The sequence below is a fragment of the Pecten maximus genome, chromosome 9 (assembly GCF_902652985.1).
Source record: "Pecten maximus chromosome 9, xPecMax1.1, whole genome shotgun sequence".
NCBI classification, from domain to species: domain Eukaryota; kingdom Metazoa; phylum Mollusca; class Bivalvia; order Pectinida; family Pectinidae; genus Pecten; species Pecten maximus.
The window spans coordinates 37397948-37414559 of NC_047023.1; the positions used below are offsets into that span (position 1 = coordinate 37397948).

Consider the following 16612-nt stretch of genomic DNA (forward strand, 5'->3'; position numbering starts at 1 on the left):
AGCACTGACTCAGTCTGAACTCAGACCAATATACATTGACAGGAACAGCACTGACTCAGTCTAAACTCAGACCAATATACATCGGCAGGAACAACACTGACTCAGTCTAAACTCAGACCAATATACATCAACAGGAACAGCACTGACTCATTCTAAGCTCAGACCAACATACATTGACAGGAACAGCACTGACTCATTCTAAGCTCAGACCAACATACATTGACAGGAACAGCACTGACTCAGTCTAAACTCAGACCAACATACATTGACCGGAACAGCACTGACTCAGTCTGAACTCAGACCAATATACATCGGCAGGAACAGCACTGACTCAGTCTGAAGTCAGACCAATATACATCGGCAGGAACAACACTGACTCAGTCTGAACTCAGACCAATATACATTGACAGGAACAGCACTGACTCAGTCTGAACTCAGACCAATATACATTGACAGGAACAGCACTGACTCAGTCTGAACTCAGACCAATATACATCAACAGGAACAGCACTGACTCAGTCTGAACTCAGACCAACATACATCGGCAGGAACAACACTGACTCAGTCTAAACTCAGACCAATATACATCGGCAGGAACAACACTGACTCAGTCTGAACTCAGACCAATATACATCAACAGGAACAGCACTGACTCAGTCTGAACTCAGACCAACATACATCGGCAGGAACAACACTGACTCAGTCTAAACTCAGACCAATATACATTGACCGGAACAGCACTGACTCAGTCTGAACTCAGACCAATATACATTGACAGGAACAACACTGACTCAGTCTGAACTCAGACCAATATACATCGACAGGAACAGCACTGACTCAGTCTAAACTCAGACCAATATACATTGACAGGAACAACACTGACTCAGTCTGAACTCAGACCAATATACATCGACAGGAACAGCACTGACTCAGTCTAAACTCAGACCAATATACATTGACAGGAACAACACTGACTCAGTCTGAACTCAGACCAATATACATCGGCAGGAACAACACTGACTCAGTCTGAACTCAGACCAATATACATCAACAGGAACAGCACTGACTCAGTCTAAACTCAGACCAATATACATTGACCGGAACAGCACGGACTCAGTCTGAACTCAGACCAATATACATCAACAGGAACAGCACTGACTCAGTCTAAACTCAGACCAATATACATTGACAGGTACAACACTGACTCAGTCTAAACTCAGACCAACATACATTGACAGGAACAGCACTGACTCAGTCTGAACTCAGACCAATATACATTGACAGGAACAGCACTGACTCAGTCTGAACTCAGACCAATATACATTGACAGGAACAGCACTGACTCAGTCTAAACTCAGACCAATATACATTGACAGGAACAACACTGACTCAGTCTGAACTCAGACCAATATACATTGACAGGAACAGCACTGACTCAGTCTGAACTCAGACCAATATACATTGACAGGAACAGCACTGACTCAGTCTGAACTCAGACCAATATACATTGACAGGAACAGCACTGACTCAGTCTAAACTCAGACCAATATACATCGGCAGGAACAACACTGACTCAGTCTAAACTCAGACCAATATACATCAACAGGAACAGCACTGACTCATTCTAAGCTCAGACCAACATACATTGACAGGAACAGCACTGACTCATTCTAAGCTCAGACCAACATACATTGACAGGAACAGCACTGACTCAGTCTAAACTCAGACCAACATACATTGACCGGAACAGCACTGACTCAGTCTGAACTCAGACCAATATACATCGGCAGGAACAGCACTGACTCAGTCTGAAGTCAGACCAATATACATCGGCAGGAACAACACTGACTCAGTCTGAACTCAGACCAATATACATTGACAGGAACAGCACTGACTCAGTCTGAACTCAGACCAATATACATTGACAGGAACAGCACTGACTCAGTCTGAACTCAGACCAATATACATCAACAGGAACAGCACTGACTCAGTCTGAACTCAGACCAACATACATCGGCAGGAACAACACTGACTCAGTCTAAACTCAGACCAATATACATCGGCAGGAACAACACTGACTCAGTCTGAACTCAGACCAATATACATCAACAGGAACAGCACTGACTCAGTCTGAACTCAGACCAACATACATCGGCAGGAACAACACTGACTCAGTCTAAACTCAGACCAATATACATCGACAGGAACAGCACTGACTCAGTCTGAACTCAGACCAATATACATCAATATGAACAGCACTGACTCAGTCTGAACTCAGACCAATATACATTGACAGGAACAGCACTGACTCAGTCTGAACTCAGACCAATATACATCAACAGGAACAGCACTGACTCAGTCTGAACTCAGACCAATATACATCAACAGGAACAGCACTGACTCAGTCTGAACTCAGACCAATATACATCAACAGGAACAGCACTGACTCAGTCTAAACTCAGACCAATATACATTGACAGGAACAGCACTGACTCAGTCTAAACTCAGACCAATATACATCGACAGGAACAACACTGACTCAGTCTGAACTCAGACCAATATACATCAACAGGAACAGCACTGACTCAGTCTAAACTCAGACCAATATACATCGGCAGGAACAACACTGACTCAGTCTGAACTCAGACCAATATACATCGGCAGGAACAACACTGACTCAGTCTGAACTCAGACCAATATACATCAGCAGGAACAGCACTGACTCAGTCTGATCTCAACCAATATACATCGGCAGGAACAGCACTGACTCAGTCTAAACTCAGACCAATATACATCAACAGGAACAGCACTGTCTCAGTCTAAACTCAGACCAATATACATCGACAGGAACAACACTGACTCAGTCTGAACTCAGACCAATATACATCAACAGGAACAGCACTGACTCAGTCTAAACTCAGACCAATATACATCAACAGGAACAGCACTGACTCAGTCTAAACTCAGACCAATATACATCGGCAGGAACAACACTGACTCAGTCTGAACTCAGACCAATATACATCGGCAGGAACAACACTGACTCAGTCTGAACTCAGACCAATATACATCAGCAGGAACAGCACTGACTCAGTCTGAACTCAACCAATATACATCGGCAGGAACAGCACTGACTCAGTCTAAACTCAGACCAATATACATCAACAGGAACAGCACTGTCTCAGTCTAAACTCAGACCAATATACATCAACAGGAACAGCACTGACTCAGTCTGAACTCAGACCAATATACATCGGCAGGAATAGCACTGACTCAGTCTGAACTCAGACCAATATACATCGGCAGGAACAGCACTGACTCAGTCTAAACTCAGACCAATATACATCGGCAGGAACAACACTGACTCAGTCTAAACTCAGACAAATATACATTGACAGGAACAGCACTGACTCAGTCTAAACTCAGACCAATATACATTGACAGGAACAGCACTGACTCAGTCTGAACTCAGACCAATATACATCGACAGGAACAGCACTGACTCAGTCTAAACTCAGACCAATATACATCGGCAGGAACAACACTGACTCAGTCTGAACTCAGACCAATATACATTGACAGGAACAGCACTGACTCAGTCTGAACTCAGACCAATATACATTGACAGGAACAGCACTGACTCAGTCTAAACTCCGACCAATATACATCGGCAGGAACAACACTGACTCAGTCTAAACTCAGACCAATATACATTGACAGGAACAGCACTGACTCAGTCTAAACTCAGACCAATATACATTGACAGGAACAGCACTGATTCAGTCTAAACTCAGACCAACATACATTGACAGGAACAGCACTGACTCAGTCTGAACTCAGACCAATATACATCGGCAGGAACAGCACTGACTCAGTCTGAACTCAGACCAATATACATTGACAGGAACAGCACTGACTCAGTCTAAACTCAGACCAACATACATTGACAGGAACAGCACTGACTCAGTCTGAACTCAGACCAATATACATCAACAGGAACAGCACTGACTCAGTCTAAACTCAGACCAATATACATTGACAGGAACAGCACTGACTCAGTCTAAACTCAGACCAATATACATTGACAGGAACAGCACTGACTCAGTCTAAACTCAGACCAACATACATTGACAGGAACAGCACTGACTCAGTCTGAACTCAGACCAATATACATTGACAGGAACAGCACGGACTCATTCTAAGCTCAGACCAATATACATTGACAGGAACAACACTGACTCAGTCTAAACTCAGACCAATATACATCAACAGGAACAGCACGGACTCAGTCTAAACTCAGACCAATATACATTGACAGGAACAGCACGGACTCAGTCTAAACTCAGACCAACATACATTGACAGGAACAGCACTGACTCAGTCTGAACTCAGACCAATATACATCAACAGGAACAGCACTGACTCAGTCTAAACTCAGACCAATATACATTGACAGGAACAGCACTGACTCAGTCTAAACTCAGACCAATATACATTGACAGGAACAGCACTGACTCAGTCTAAACTCAGACCAACATACATTGACAGGAACAGCACTGACTCAGTCTGAACTCAGACCAATATACATTGACAGGAACAGCACGGACTCATTCTAAGCTCAGACCAATATACATTGACAGGAACAACACTGACTCAGTCTAAACTCAGACCAATATACATCAACAGGAACAGCACTGACTCAGTCTGAACTCAGACCAATATACATTGACAGGAACAGCACGGACTCAGTCTAAACTCAGACCAATATACATTGACAGGAACAGCACTGACTCAGTCTAAACTCAGACCAATATACATCGACAGGAACAGCACTGACTCAGTCTAAACTCAGACCAACATACATTGACAGGAACAGCACTGACTCAGTCTAAACTCAGACCAACATACATCGACAGGAACAACACTGTCTAGTGACTCCTGAAGCTTCAGTATGTATGCAAGTCATTTCAAGTTAGATACCAACCATGCTATGGTGAGAAATGATAAAATACAATTTAATTCTTACATATCCCAAGGTATCTTGGTCGTCTTCTCTTCCTCCAGCTACACTTGCAGTTTCATTCAATTCCAGATCACTGATAACAATTATCCGAGGTCGGACCTTCCGTCCATGTAACCAGACAGTGCCACCTGAGCCTGTCAAAACATTTAGCGATGAGTATATGACTATGATACAGTTAGTCGTTTTATGTAACTCAGTTTCATTATAATATATGATAGCATAACACTACGATCTGATAGTATATACATTCTTGTATTATGTATTTACAAATATCAGCGATACATTTAATAACTATTTTTATTTAAGCTTGTACAGAGAATAGAGTATTTAACCTTTTTCTGTGAACCACACACAGGTACAGAGAAGGAGACCAAGTCCTAGGGGGGATCGTCCAGCTGTCTCATTAAATCTGGTCAAGTCTGGAACAAAGGAAATATTCTAATAATTAATTAATCAATATGTGAAACAATGACAAAAATATCTGCCTCCTGGTGCTCTTTCTACTGTAATTCGCAATTTTGGCAGGAAAGTAAATAAATTACGAGTCAGGAAATGTCCATAAATAATGAGTGATACGAAATGTCCATAAATTATGAGTCATATGAAATGTCAATAACTTACGAATCATGAAATGTCAATAAATTACAAGTCATGAAATGTCCATAAGTTATGAGTCATGAAATGTCCATAAATTACGAGTCATGAAATGTCCATAAATTACGAGTTATGAAATGTCCATAAATTACGAGTCATGAAATGTCCATAAGTTATGAGTCATGAAATGTCCATAGATTATGAGTCTTAAAATGTCCATAAATTATGAGTTATGGAGTGTCCATAAATTATGAGTTGTGAAAGAACCAACTTCACACTTAAGGAAATCGTAATGAAATTTCAAGTTATTTTGAGTTCTAAGAGGACTAGGAATCAAGAGTGGTGAAAGGCCTTGTACCTAATGTATCCTGTACATCGTGTAGCTGTCTGGAGGGATATAACAGTACTTCTGTCTTGTGCCCAAATACTGCCACACCATATGTCTCGGACATCTGGCATCCAAAGTGTTTACTTCCAGCCACTGAATGAACAGGAAAACAAACTCTTACCACCGCTACATGAGTAATTGTATATGTACTTAATTTGACATATTCAAATTTTAGCACAAAAGCCAATTAGCGGAATGATAAATTAGCTCACCGATAATGCTTGCAATTTACTAAATTACCCTATTTGTTGATAAATGTCTAAAACTTAAAGAAATACGTGATGACTTTCGCGAAAATCGGAACATTTCTATTTTTGTGGTCAAATTTTTGTAGTCGAATAACCGAAAAATACGACTTTTCCAACCCAATTAAACAATTTTTTTTAACATGATTCAAGAGAAAATGGTTTTGGTTTTTGAATTTTTACCCCAATAAACGAAATACCCTATTAAGCGTTACCCGATTAACTTGAATGTACTGTAAAACATTGTTGATAAAGTACCATTAGCACAATCCAAGTGCTAATGGCTCCTCTTGCCCATTAATTGGACATGGTATAATAAATAATGATCATATACAGATATAAACAGGTTTTATTTAACCATGAGAAGAAGAATTTTTATCTCACCTTGTAATATACTTCTGACCTTGCTTTTCATTTGTGTGACCTTGTCGGCCTGTTCCATGCTCCTTGACAAGTCTAGTAGGAACATAGTACTAGGGTCTGGGTGCTGTTGCCTATTACAGTCTGTGCAAAAGGTCAATATAGGGTGACTTAATAAAATATACATCTAAGGTACAATATATATGCATCAAATAAAAATGGCTCTTAGTTGTTAATATCAACAGTTATTATAGAATTATCCTTACTTGGTATTATTGGAAAGAATCTTTTTTATCTATTTGATTTTAAATCCAATTAAAAAAAATAACAAAACAACAAGTCAGAGTACTGCAGGGGGAAACAATATATGCCCGTTTAATGCCATGACATTATGATATGTCAACTAGACAGCGCCATTTTGAAAGGACAGATCATCAACACATTTTTGATGTTTTCTCCTGCTACCTGTTATCGTGCTAACCATAGAAAACGTTTGTTGCCAACTGCAGGCATACTACCCTATACAAAGTCAAAATGAGGTACATTTCTTAAATATATGATCTTGTATTGAAATATAATTTACATCACCTTAAGAGTGGCTATCTGGCATGCTATAAATCTCACTTTTCACTAAAAAGTCGATATTTAGTTTTCTAAAAATAGTGAAGTTTACAACATCAGAAATTGACAGCAATAACTTCTTAAAAAAAAGTTGAATCAGAATTTCTTTGGAGAAAACATAATTTTACATAATGACTCTAATGCATTTTAAGTTTCAAAGAAATTGGTCAAATAATAAAGGAGGAAACCTCAGAACAAAAATCAAATACAAATGTACTACAAGAGATCCCAAAGGTATCTTGGCATCCATCAATGAATAATCTTTATTGGTTATTAATCAGACTGATCTTTTCTTTACTTCTCCCTTCTTTCTTAACTCTAACAATCTGATGACAAGAGGAAACTACAAGTGAAATTTGAGAAACGTCCCTCCAGTTCTTTTCCAAGAAATAGCGATAAGAAACTTTAATCCTCAAAATCCAAAATTGCCACTTGTCAGGGTACTGGGACAATATTTATTTAATAGTGATTGTAGACGTAATAAAAAAAGTAAGACATTTTTGCTGATTCGGTATAATATTACTACCAATGGATACCTGAGAGTGTATATTCAATATTATTTTAATACCACCTGACAGTGTATATTCAGTATTATTTTAATACCACCTGACAGTGTATATTCAGTATAATTTGGGCATGACAACAGAAAATAAACGAAAGAAAAGAGACAAACATGAATGTTTATTGAGAATATATCTTTATCTCATTTTGAAATATTATAGTCAACTTCCAAATTTACGAAAGTTCAGAATATTATCAACATAATTTACTAGGTATCTCATTTTGAAATATTATAGTCAACTTCCAAATTTACGAAAGTTCAGAATATTATCAACATAATTTACTAGGCTTTTTTATTTTATTATTTAAAACCTGATCTAGATCACCACATTCATTTATTTTATCATTTAAAACCTGATCTTGACCACGACATTATTTTATATTATTATTCAAAACCTAATCTTGATCACCATTTATTTTTTTAATCGATGATATACTAACACGACATTTTCAGAAATAACAAGGATTTAATGTTTACCATCCCCATCAATCCATTACATATATCAAAACAAATAATTACATTATCATCAAAATAGAGATTAAAACTTCATTTGAAATTTTTCTCACCAATTCATTTTAAGTGAAATTGACAGTGGATATTTGGATAATGTGAGATTTATACATCTACTGACTTAATTTAATTATTATAAAAATAAAATTACAATTTTTTCTTAATATAAACAGGGTCCTTATATCCAATCATCATATCATGGGGAACTTTTGACAAATTTAAATCACAACACATCAATTACCTTTCAAAGCAGTGAGCAAGCACTTTTCCCCATTGTCTCCAAGTGTTACATTCCAGGATTTCAGAAATGCCCGGTGTCTCTCGTTAAATGAATGTTGACCTCCGTAAGCCCCCATGGCTGCCCCACCACCAGAGTCTGCATTGCCTGCCGGTACAGTGCGCACACCATGTGAGTTACAATCGTCGATATCCTCATCACCAAGGTAATCCGACTCATCATCTACATCATCGCTTTCCTCTCTGTCACTGGAAAGGTCATCATCACTAGGAAAATCACCATTGCCTTCTGGATCTATGTCAGGGGTACGGCCATCAGGTCGAACCCCATCCTCGAGAGAGTCCAAGGATTCGATTCTGCTATGTTGAAGATTGTGTTGGGTGACATTTTCTTGTTCTAAATCACCACCATCAGTATCAGGTTGATCAAAGAACCTAGACTGACAACTTGTACCTTCCCCTTTTAATTTTGCCATGATCCTTTCCTTTACCTCCCAACCTGATGGTTCCACTGTTCCTTTTTCTTTCTTCAATGATCCAAGATCCTCTTCAATCTCATTGCCCCCTTCTGGAGACAATCGTCCTGATTTATCTGGATCCTTGATGAGGATTGCCGCTCCCCACTTTTTGCTTTTATCATTATGGAAGCGTTTCTTGTGCGGAGTGTTAGATGGTAAGTGTACATCAGTTCGGCCAGTTCCAACCCTGTGGTCACGATTGAATTGTGTGTAATCAACCTGTGAATGTTGAGGTCGTTTGGTGTCTTTTCCTCCATTCAGCCCAGCTACCAGCTTCAAGTAACACAAGAGTTTAAATAAATAAATGTATAAGCATTTTAAACAGCAATGTAACATACCAGCTGGTCAGTGTTTCCTCTAGCCAGTTACAAACTCTGAAACATCCAGATTTTTAAGAAAAATTAGAGAGAGAAACAAAGGTCCAATGGGCCTGGATCTCTCACCTGCTATCCAGTTATCCTTTTTGTACATCAACATAATAAAGAACAAAAGTATCAGACTAGATAAAAAATATCAGGGCCTTCCAGATATTTGAAAATTGTCTTTTAAATATTTTGTCCAATTTAACTATTTTCAAACTTTAATCATGGTCAAGGAATTATTTTGAACAAACTTCCTATAGTCTTTCATTCAACCATGCTTCAAGCCAAATATCAGGTTTCTGAACCTTTTGGTTATTGAAAGGTCTTTCATTCAACCATGCTTCAAGCCAAATATCAGGTTTCTAAACCTTTTGGTTATTGAAAGGAGGTCATGGACATAATTTAGTCTATTTGACCACTGCAGTTTTGAATAAAGGTCAAGGTCATTAATTTAAACAAACTTGTTGGCCCTTCACCCAACGTGCTACATTTTAACATGTTTTTTTTTTGTGCTTGGTTTATCGCCCCATAGACAGCTAGGATCATTTGAGACAGTGTCTGCTTGTAGTAGTTGGTGACTACCTCACTGTACAGACCAAAATGGGGTCCCTGGGTCTCTTGATTATTGAGAAAATATTTAAAGATTTTAGCCTATTTGACACCTGTGACCTTGAATGTAGGTCAAGGTCATTTATTTGAACAAATTTGGTAGCCCTTCAGGCCAAATATTAGGTCTCTGAGCCTATTGGTTTTGGAGAAAAAGTTGTTTAAATGGAAAGATGACGTTGGAAGGATGACAGACAAATGAAGGACATCGCGCCATGGCATAAGCTGACTTTACCTTTAGGCAGGTGAGCAAAAAACAAAACCATAACAATATCATGCCAACTAGCACAGCTGCTACGTTTACAGAACTTGAGTAGATGTGTTAAAAAACCTGGATATATAGGCATAGATGAGTAGTAGACAAGTCTCCTACAAAATAGTACCATGCCAATTGTAAGTCATGAAACTGTTTCTGATAACATCTTCAAATAATTCAAGGTGACCTTGATTGCTCATGTCAAGACTTTTTGTGATAACATATACAAATAATTCAAGGTGACCTTGATTGTCCAGATTTAATATCGTTTACAGGGATCCGTGAATTTGTACATTAACAACATTGAGCCTGCATAGCTCACCTGTATGCACTGGTTAGATGAGTCTCTCCCTTTCATTTAATTAAAACAACTTGATTATAGGCCTTTCAGGTTATTAGAAGAACTTGATTATAGGCCTTTCAGGTAATTAGAAGAACTTGATTATAGGCCTTTCAGGTAATCAGAAGAACTTGATTACAGGCCTTTCAGGTAATCAGGGGAACTTGATTACAGGCCTTTCAGGTAATCGGAAGAACTTGATTATAGGCCTTTCAGGTAATCAGGAGAACTTGATTACAGGCCTTTCAGGTAATCAGGAGAACTTGATTACAGGCCTTTCAGGTAATCAGGAGAACTTGATTACAGGCCTTTCAGGTAATTAGAAGTTGAACTTGATTATAGGCCTTTCAGGTAATCAGAAAAACTTGATTATAGGCCTTTCAGGTAATTAGAAGTCGAACTTGATTATAGGCCTTTCAGGTAATCAGAAGTCGAACTTGATTATAGGCCTTTCAGGTAATCAGAAGTCGAACTTGATTATAGGCCTTTCAGGTAATCAGAAAAACTTGATTATAGGCCTTTCAGGTAATCAGAAGTCGAACTTGATTATAGGCCTTTCAGGTAATCAGAAGTCGAACTTGATTATAGGCCTTTCAGGTAATCAGGAGAACTTGATTACAGGCCTTTCAGGTAATCGGAAGAACTTGATTATAGGCCTTTCAGGTAATCAGGAAAACTTGATTACAGGCCTTTCAGGTAATCAGAAGAACTTGATTATAGGCCTTTCAGGTAATTAGAAGAACTTGATTACAGGCCTTTCAGGTAATCAGGAAAACTTGATTATATGATTATAGGCCTTTCAGGTAATCAGAAGTCGAACTTGATCACAGGCCTTTCAGGTAATCAGAAGTCGAACTTGATTACAGGCCTTTCAGGCATTCAGAAGAACTTGATTACAGGCCTTTCAGGTAATCAGGAGAACTTGATTACAGGCCTTTCAGGTAATCAGGAGAAGAACTTGATTACAGGCCTTTCAGGTAATCAGAAGAACTTGATTATAGGCCTTTCAGGTAATCAGGAGAACTTGATTATAGGCCTTTCAGGTAATCAGAAGAACTTGATTATAGGCCTTTCAGGTAATCAGAAGAACTTGATTATAGGCCTTGCAGGTAATCAGGAGAACTTGATTACAGGCCTTTCAGGTAATCAGGAGAACTTGATTATAGGCCTTTCAGGTAATCAGGAGAACTTGATTACAGGCCTTTCAGGTAATCAGGAGAACTTGATTACAGGCCTTTCAGGTAATCAGAAGTCGAACTTGATTATAGGCCTTTCAGGTAATCAGGAGAACTTGATTATAGGCCTTTCAGGTAATCAGAAGTCGAACTTGATTATAGGCCTTTCAGGTAATCAGGAGAACTTGATTACAGGCCTTTCAGGTAATCAGGAGAACTTGATTACAGGCCTTTCAGGTAATCAGGAGAACTTGATTATAGGCCTTTCAGGTAATCAGGAGAACTTGATTATAGGCCTTTCAGGTAATCAGAAGAACTTGATTACAGGCCTTTCAGGTAATCAGGAGAACTTGATTACAGGCCTTTCAGGTAATCGGGAGAACTTGATTATAGGCCTTTCAGGTAATCAGAAGAACTTGATTACAGGCCTTTCAGGTAATCAGGAGAACTTGATTACAGGCCTTTCAGGTAATCAGGAGAACTTGATTACAGGCCTTTCAGGTAATCAGGAGAACTTGATTACAGGCCTTTCAGGTAATCAGAAGAACTTGATTACAGGCCTTTCAGGTAATCAGGAGAACTTGATTATAGGCCTTTCAGGTAATCAGGAGAACTTGATTATAGGCCTTTCAGGTAATCAGGAGAAGTCTTTCATAGTAATGATTGAACATATTTTATCTCTGTGATCTTGCATATGGTTCAAGGTAATTTCTTGATTACAGACAATTTGATTAACCAGAAATTGTTGTAACTTTTTAACAAGTTTGACCCCTGTGACCTTAATTACAGATCCATGTAATTTATTTTTGCAAACTTTGTCGGCTTCGTCTGAGGGAACTAACACACAAATATCATTAATCTAGATATATGTTTAACCAGAAGATTTCATTTGAACTTGATTATAGGCCTTTCATGTAATCAGAAGAACTTGATTATAGGCCTTTCAGGTAATTAGAAGTTGAACTTGATTATAAGCCTTTCAGGTAATCAGAAGTCGAACTTGATTATAGGCCTTTCAGGTAATCAGAAGTCGAACTTGATTATAGGCCTTTCAGGTAATCAGAAGTCGAACTTGATTATAGGCCTTTCAAGTAATCAGAAAAACTTGATTATAGGCCTTTCAGGTAATCAGAAGTCGAACTTGATTATAGGCCTTTCAGGTAATCAGAAGTCGAACTTGATTATAGGCCTTTCAGGTAATCAGAAGAACTTGATTATAGGCCTTTCAGGTAATCAGAAGTCAAACTTGATTATAGGCCTTTCAGGTAATCAGGAGGTCTTGATTACAGGCCTTTCAGGTAATCAGAAGTCAAACTTGATTATAGGCCTTTCAGGTAATCAGAAGTCGAACTTGATTATAGGCCTTTCATGTAATCAGGAGAACTTGATTATAGGCCTTTCAGGTAATCAGAAGAACTTGATTATAGGCCTTTCAGGTAATTAGAAGTCGAACTTGATTATAGGCCTTTCAGGTAATCAGAAGTCGAACATGATTATAGGCCTTTCAGGTAATCAGAAGTCGAACTTGATTATAGGCCTTTCAAGTAATCAGAAGAACTTGATTATAGGCCTTTCAGGTAATCAGAAGTCGAACTTGATTATAGGCCTTTCAGGTAATCAGAAGTCAAACTTGATTATAGGCCTTTCAGGTAATCAGAAGAACTTGATTATAGGCCTTTCAGGTAATCAGAAGTCAAACTTGATTATAGGCCTTTCAGGTAATCAGGAGAACTTGATTATAGGCCTTTCAGGTAATCAGAAGTCAAACTTGATTATAGGCCTTTCAGGTAATCAGAAGTCAAACTTGATTATAGGCCTTTCAGGTAATCAGAAGTCGAACTTGATTATAGGCCTTTCAGGTAATCAGAAGAACTTGATTATAGGCCTTTCAGGTAATTAGAAGTCGAACTTGGTTATAGGCCTTTCAGGTAATCAGAAGTCGAACTTGATTATAGGCCTTTCAGGTAATCAGAAGTCGAACATGATTATAGGCCTTTCAGGTAATCAGAAGTCGAACTTGATTATAGGCCTTTCAGGTAATCGGAAGAACTTGATTATAGGCCTTTCAGGTAATCAGAAGTCGAACTTGATTATAGGCCTTTCAGGTAATTAGAAGAACTTGATTATAGGCCTTTCAGGTAATCTGACCTTAATTACAGATCCATGTAATTTCTTTTTGCAAACTTTGCGGGCTTCGTCTGAGGGAACTAACACACAAATATCTTGAATCTAGATATGTTTAACAGGGAAGATTTCATTTGAATGTTTTAACAAAGTTGACCCCTGTGGCCATGAATATTGCTTAAAGTCATTTCTTTTTCAGAAAATTTGATACATTTTTTGTATGTTCTTGAATATGGTTCAAGGTTGTTTCTTTTTAGAATTTCGTGGGGACCCATCCCAGGAACCTACCAGCCAAATATCATGATACTAGGCCTTTTGGTTAACAAGAAGTTGTTAAATATTTTACAAAGGTAACAAATCGGACTCCTGTGACCTCGAATATGAATCAAGGTCATTTCTTTTTGTAATCTTTGTGGGGCTCCATACCAGGAACCTACCAACCAAAAATATTATGACCCTAGGTGTTTGGGTTTGTGAGAAGAAGTTACTTTAATGTTTTAGCAAATCTGACCACTTGGACCTTGAATTTACTAGGTTAAAGACATTTTTTTGAAGAAGAAATTGCTGAAATGGAAAAGTGGACGTCAGATGCTGGTGGACAGACCCCGGATGCAGCACCATGGCATATGCTCATTTGGCCAGCCAAGTGAGCATAAAATCACTCTGGTGTGAATAAATAATGGCATACAGTATTTACAAGACATATCATCCTGATTAAGACCGTTTTATCTCAGATTTACTCAGAACTCTGTTTATCGAGATTTATATGACAGTAACATTATATAGTATATTTTTTATACAATACTAAAAATACTAATACTTTAAACTTAATGTATTACTACACTATAAAAGTTTGAGCTTTGATCCAATTTTATCTATATATATTTTTTCAGTTTGAAATCTGAATTGGATTAACAATGAATTTCTATTAATTGTACACCGACTCTATATATAAACATTGGTATGTAACTTACAATCTTGTAAAAAATCATTTTGGGGATGATCTGATTATTTGTTTTCATTTGTTTGTGGTAATTAGATGTTTCTCAACCATGGGTTCCATTTTATGAAACTTGAGAAAAGTAGCTGTGTATGCACTGTCAGCAATGCCGCATCTTTCAAGTATGTTTCTGATGGCTTACCTGTACAATAAGTTTCTGATGGCTTACCTGCATGCACAATAAGTTTCTGATGGCTTACCTGTACAATAAGTTTCTTATGGCTTACCTGCATGCACAATAAGTTTCTGATGGCTTACCTATACAATAAGTTCTGATGTCTTACCTGTGCAATAAGTTTCTGATGGCTTACCTGTACAATAAGTTTCTGATGGCTTATCTGTACAATAAGTTCTGATGGCTTACCTGTACAATAAGTTTCTGATGGCTTACCTGTACAATAAGTTCTGATGTCTTACCTGTACAATAAGTTTCTGATGGCTTACCTGTACAATAAGTTTCTGATGGCTTACCTGTACAATAAGTTTCTGATGGCTTACCTGTACAATAAGTTTCTGATGGCTTATCTGTACAATAAGTTTCTGATGGCTTACCTGTACAATTTGCTTACCTGTACAATAAGTTTCTCATGGCTTACTTGTACAATAAGTTCTGATGGCTTACCTGTACAATAAGTTTCTGATGGCTTACCTGTACAATTTGCTTACCTGTACAATAAGCTCTTCAGATGTAGATTTCGCATCATAGTAATGGTATTTGTAGAAGACTGCTGACATGTGCGACAGGAAGTTGACATATGTATACACTTCCTTTAAACTCCGAAGAGTCTTGCTTTGGCCACTTATAATCTGACTCATCAACAGATCAATGATCTTACTCGTCCTAACTGTCACATCTACCTCATAGTTAATGGTAGACTCCTATAAAACACAAATATTGAAAACACATTTCAACCTTCTGTCTACAATGAAGTTTCAAATGTACATGTTCACATTTTAGCTGTAATCCTATTTTAATAGTTTTCACATCGAAAGCCTTCTGTTAAATCATGATTGTACTAATTGCAGTTTCTGTATATTAGTATCTACATATAATGCTGTAGGTTTATCAATTAATACATCATTTGCAATTGGCTACTAACTTATGTACCAGAATTTTCGAGTGGGTCAAAATAAATATGTTTACAGTCTAGATGTTGACCTTGTGGTTGGTGTAACATGACCTAGTCTTTTAATCTCAAACTCTGTTAACCTACCTGATCTTGGTCGACACCCTCTATGGTGTAGTCTTCTCTTTTCATAAATGTTTCAACAGTTCTGGAATTATGCTCAATAACCTAGAAAAAAATATCAAGGGATTCACAATCTTCAAACTTTGTTAGTAAATGATACTTACAGCAGAAATAATTAGTATTTATCAAGTTAAACTATAAATTCTATTGAATTTCAAATGAAGGATTACTGATGATATATAATGAATTAGAACAAATTTAATACAATTAAAATGCATTATACTGCCTGTTAAAATATTCAAATGCTAAATAAATTCATATTTGTCATCCATACAAATTCACATCATTTTAATTTAAAGAACAATTATATCTATTTATTAATATGTTCAATATCTTTTTCTGAAGGATTTAGGACTGAATATGGGTCCCATTCCCAATAGCAAAGCCTTCTCCCCCAAATCCATCCAAGCATTAAAATTCCCAAAATAATGTTAGCCTATT

At 37.6% G+C, this 16612-nt stretch overlaps 1 protein-coding gene across 1 annotated transcript in view; it reads right to left on the reverse strand.

The window, feature by feature from the left end:
• The window catches only part of LOC117334820, a 56017-nt gene that overhangs the window by 28174 nt on the left and 11231 nt on the right, over nucleotides 1-16612 (reverse strand). The window contains exons 4-10 of the mRNA XM_033894638.1: nucleotides 16136-16216; nucleotides 15588-15800; nucleotides 8545-9331; nucleotides 6635-6754; nucleotides 5976-6098; nucleotides 5356-5442; nucleotides 5027-5157 (exon numbers count right to left, since the gene is read on the reverse strand). Of these exons, the coding sequence (XP_033750529.1) occupies nucleotides 5027-5157; nucleotides 5356-5442; nucleotides 5976-6098; nucleotides 6635-6754; nucleotides 8545-9331; nucleotides 15588-15800; nucleotides 16136-16216 (1542 nt within the window). The remainder of the gene's footprint in view (nucleotides 1-5026; nucleotides 5158-5355; nucleotides 5443-5975; nucleotides 6099-6634; nucleotides 6755-8544; nucleotides 9332-15587; nucleotides 15801-16135; nucleotides 16217-16612) is intronic.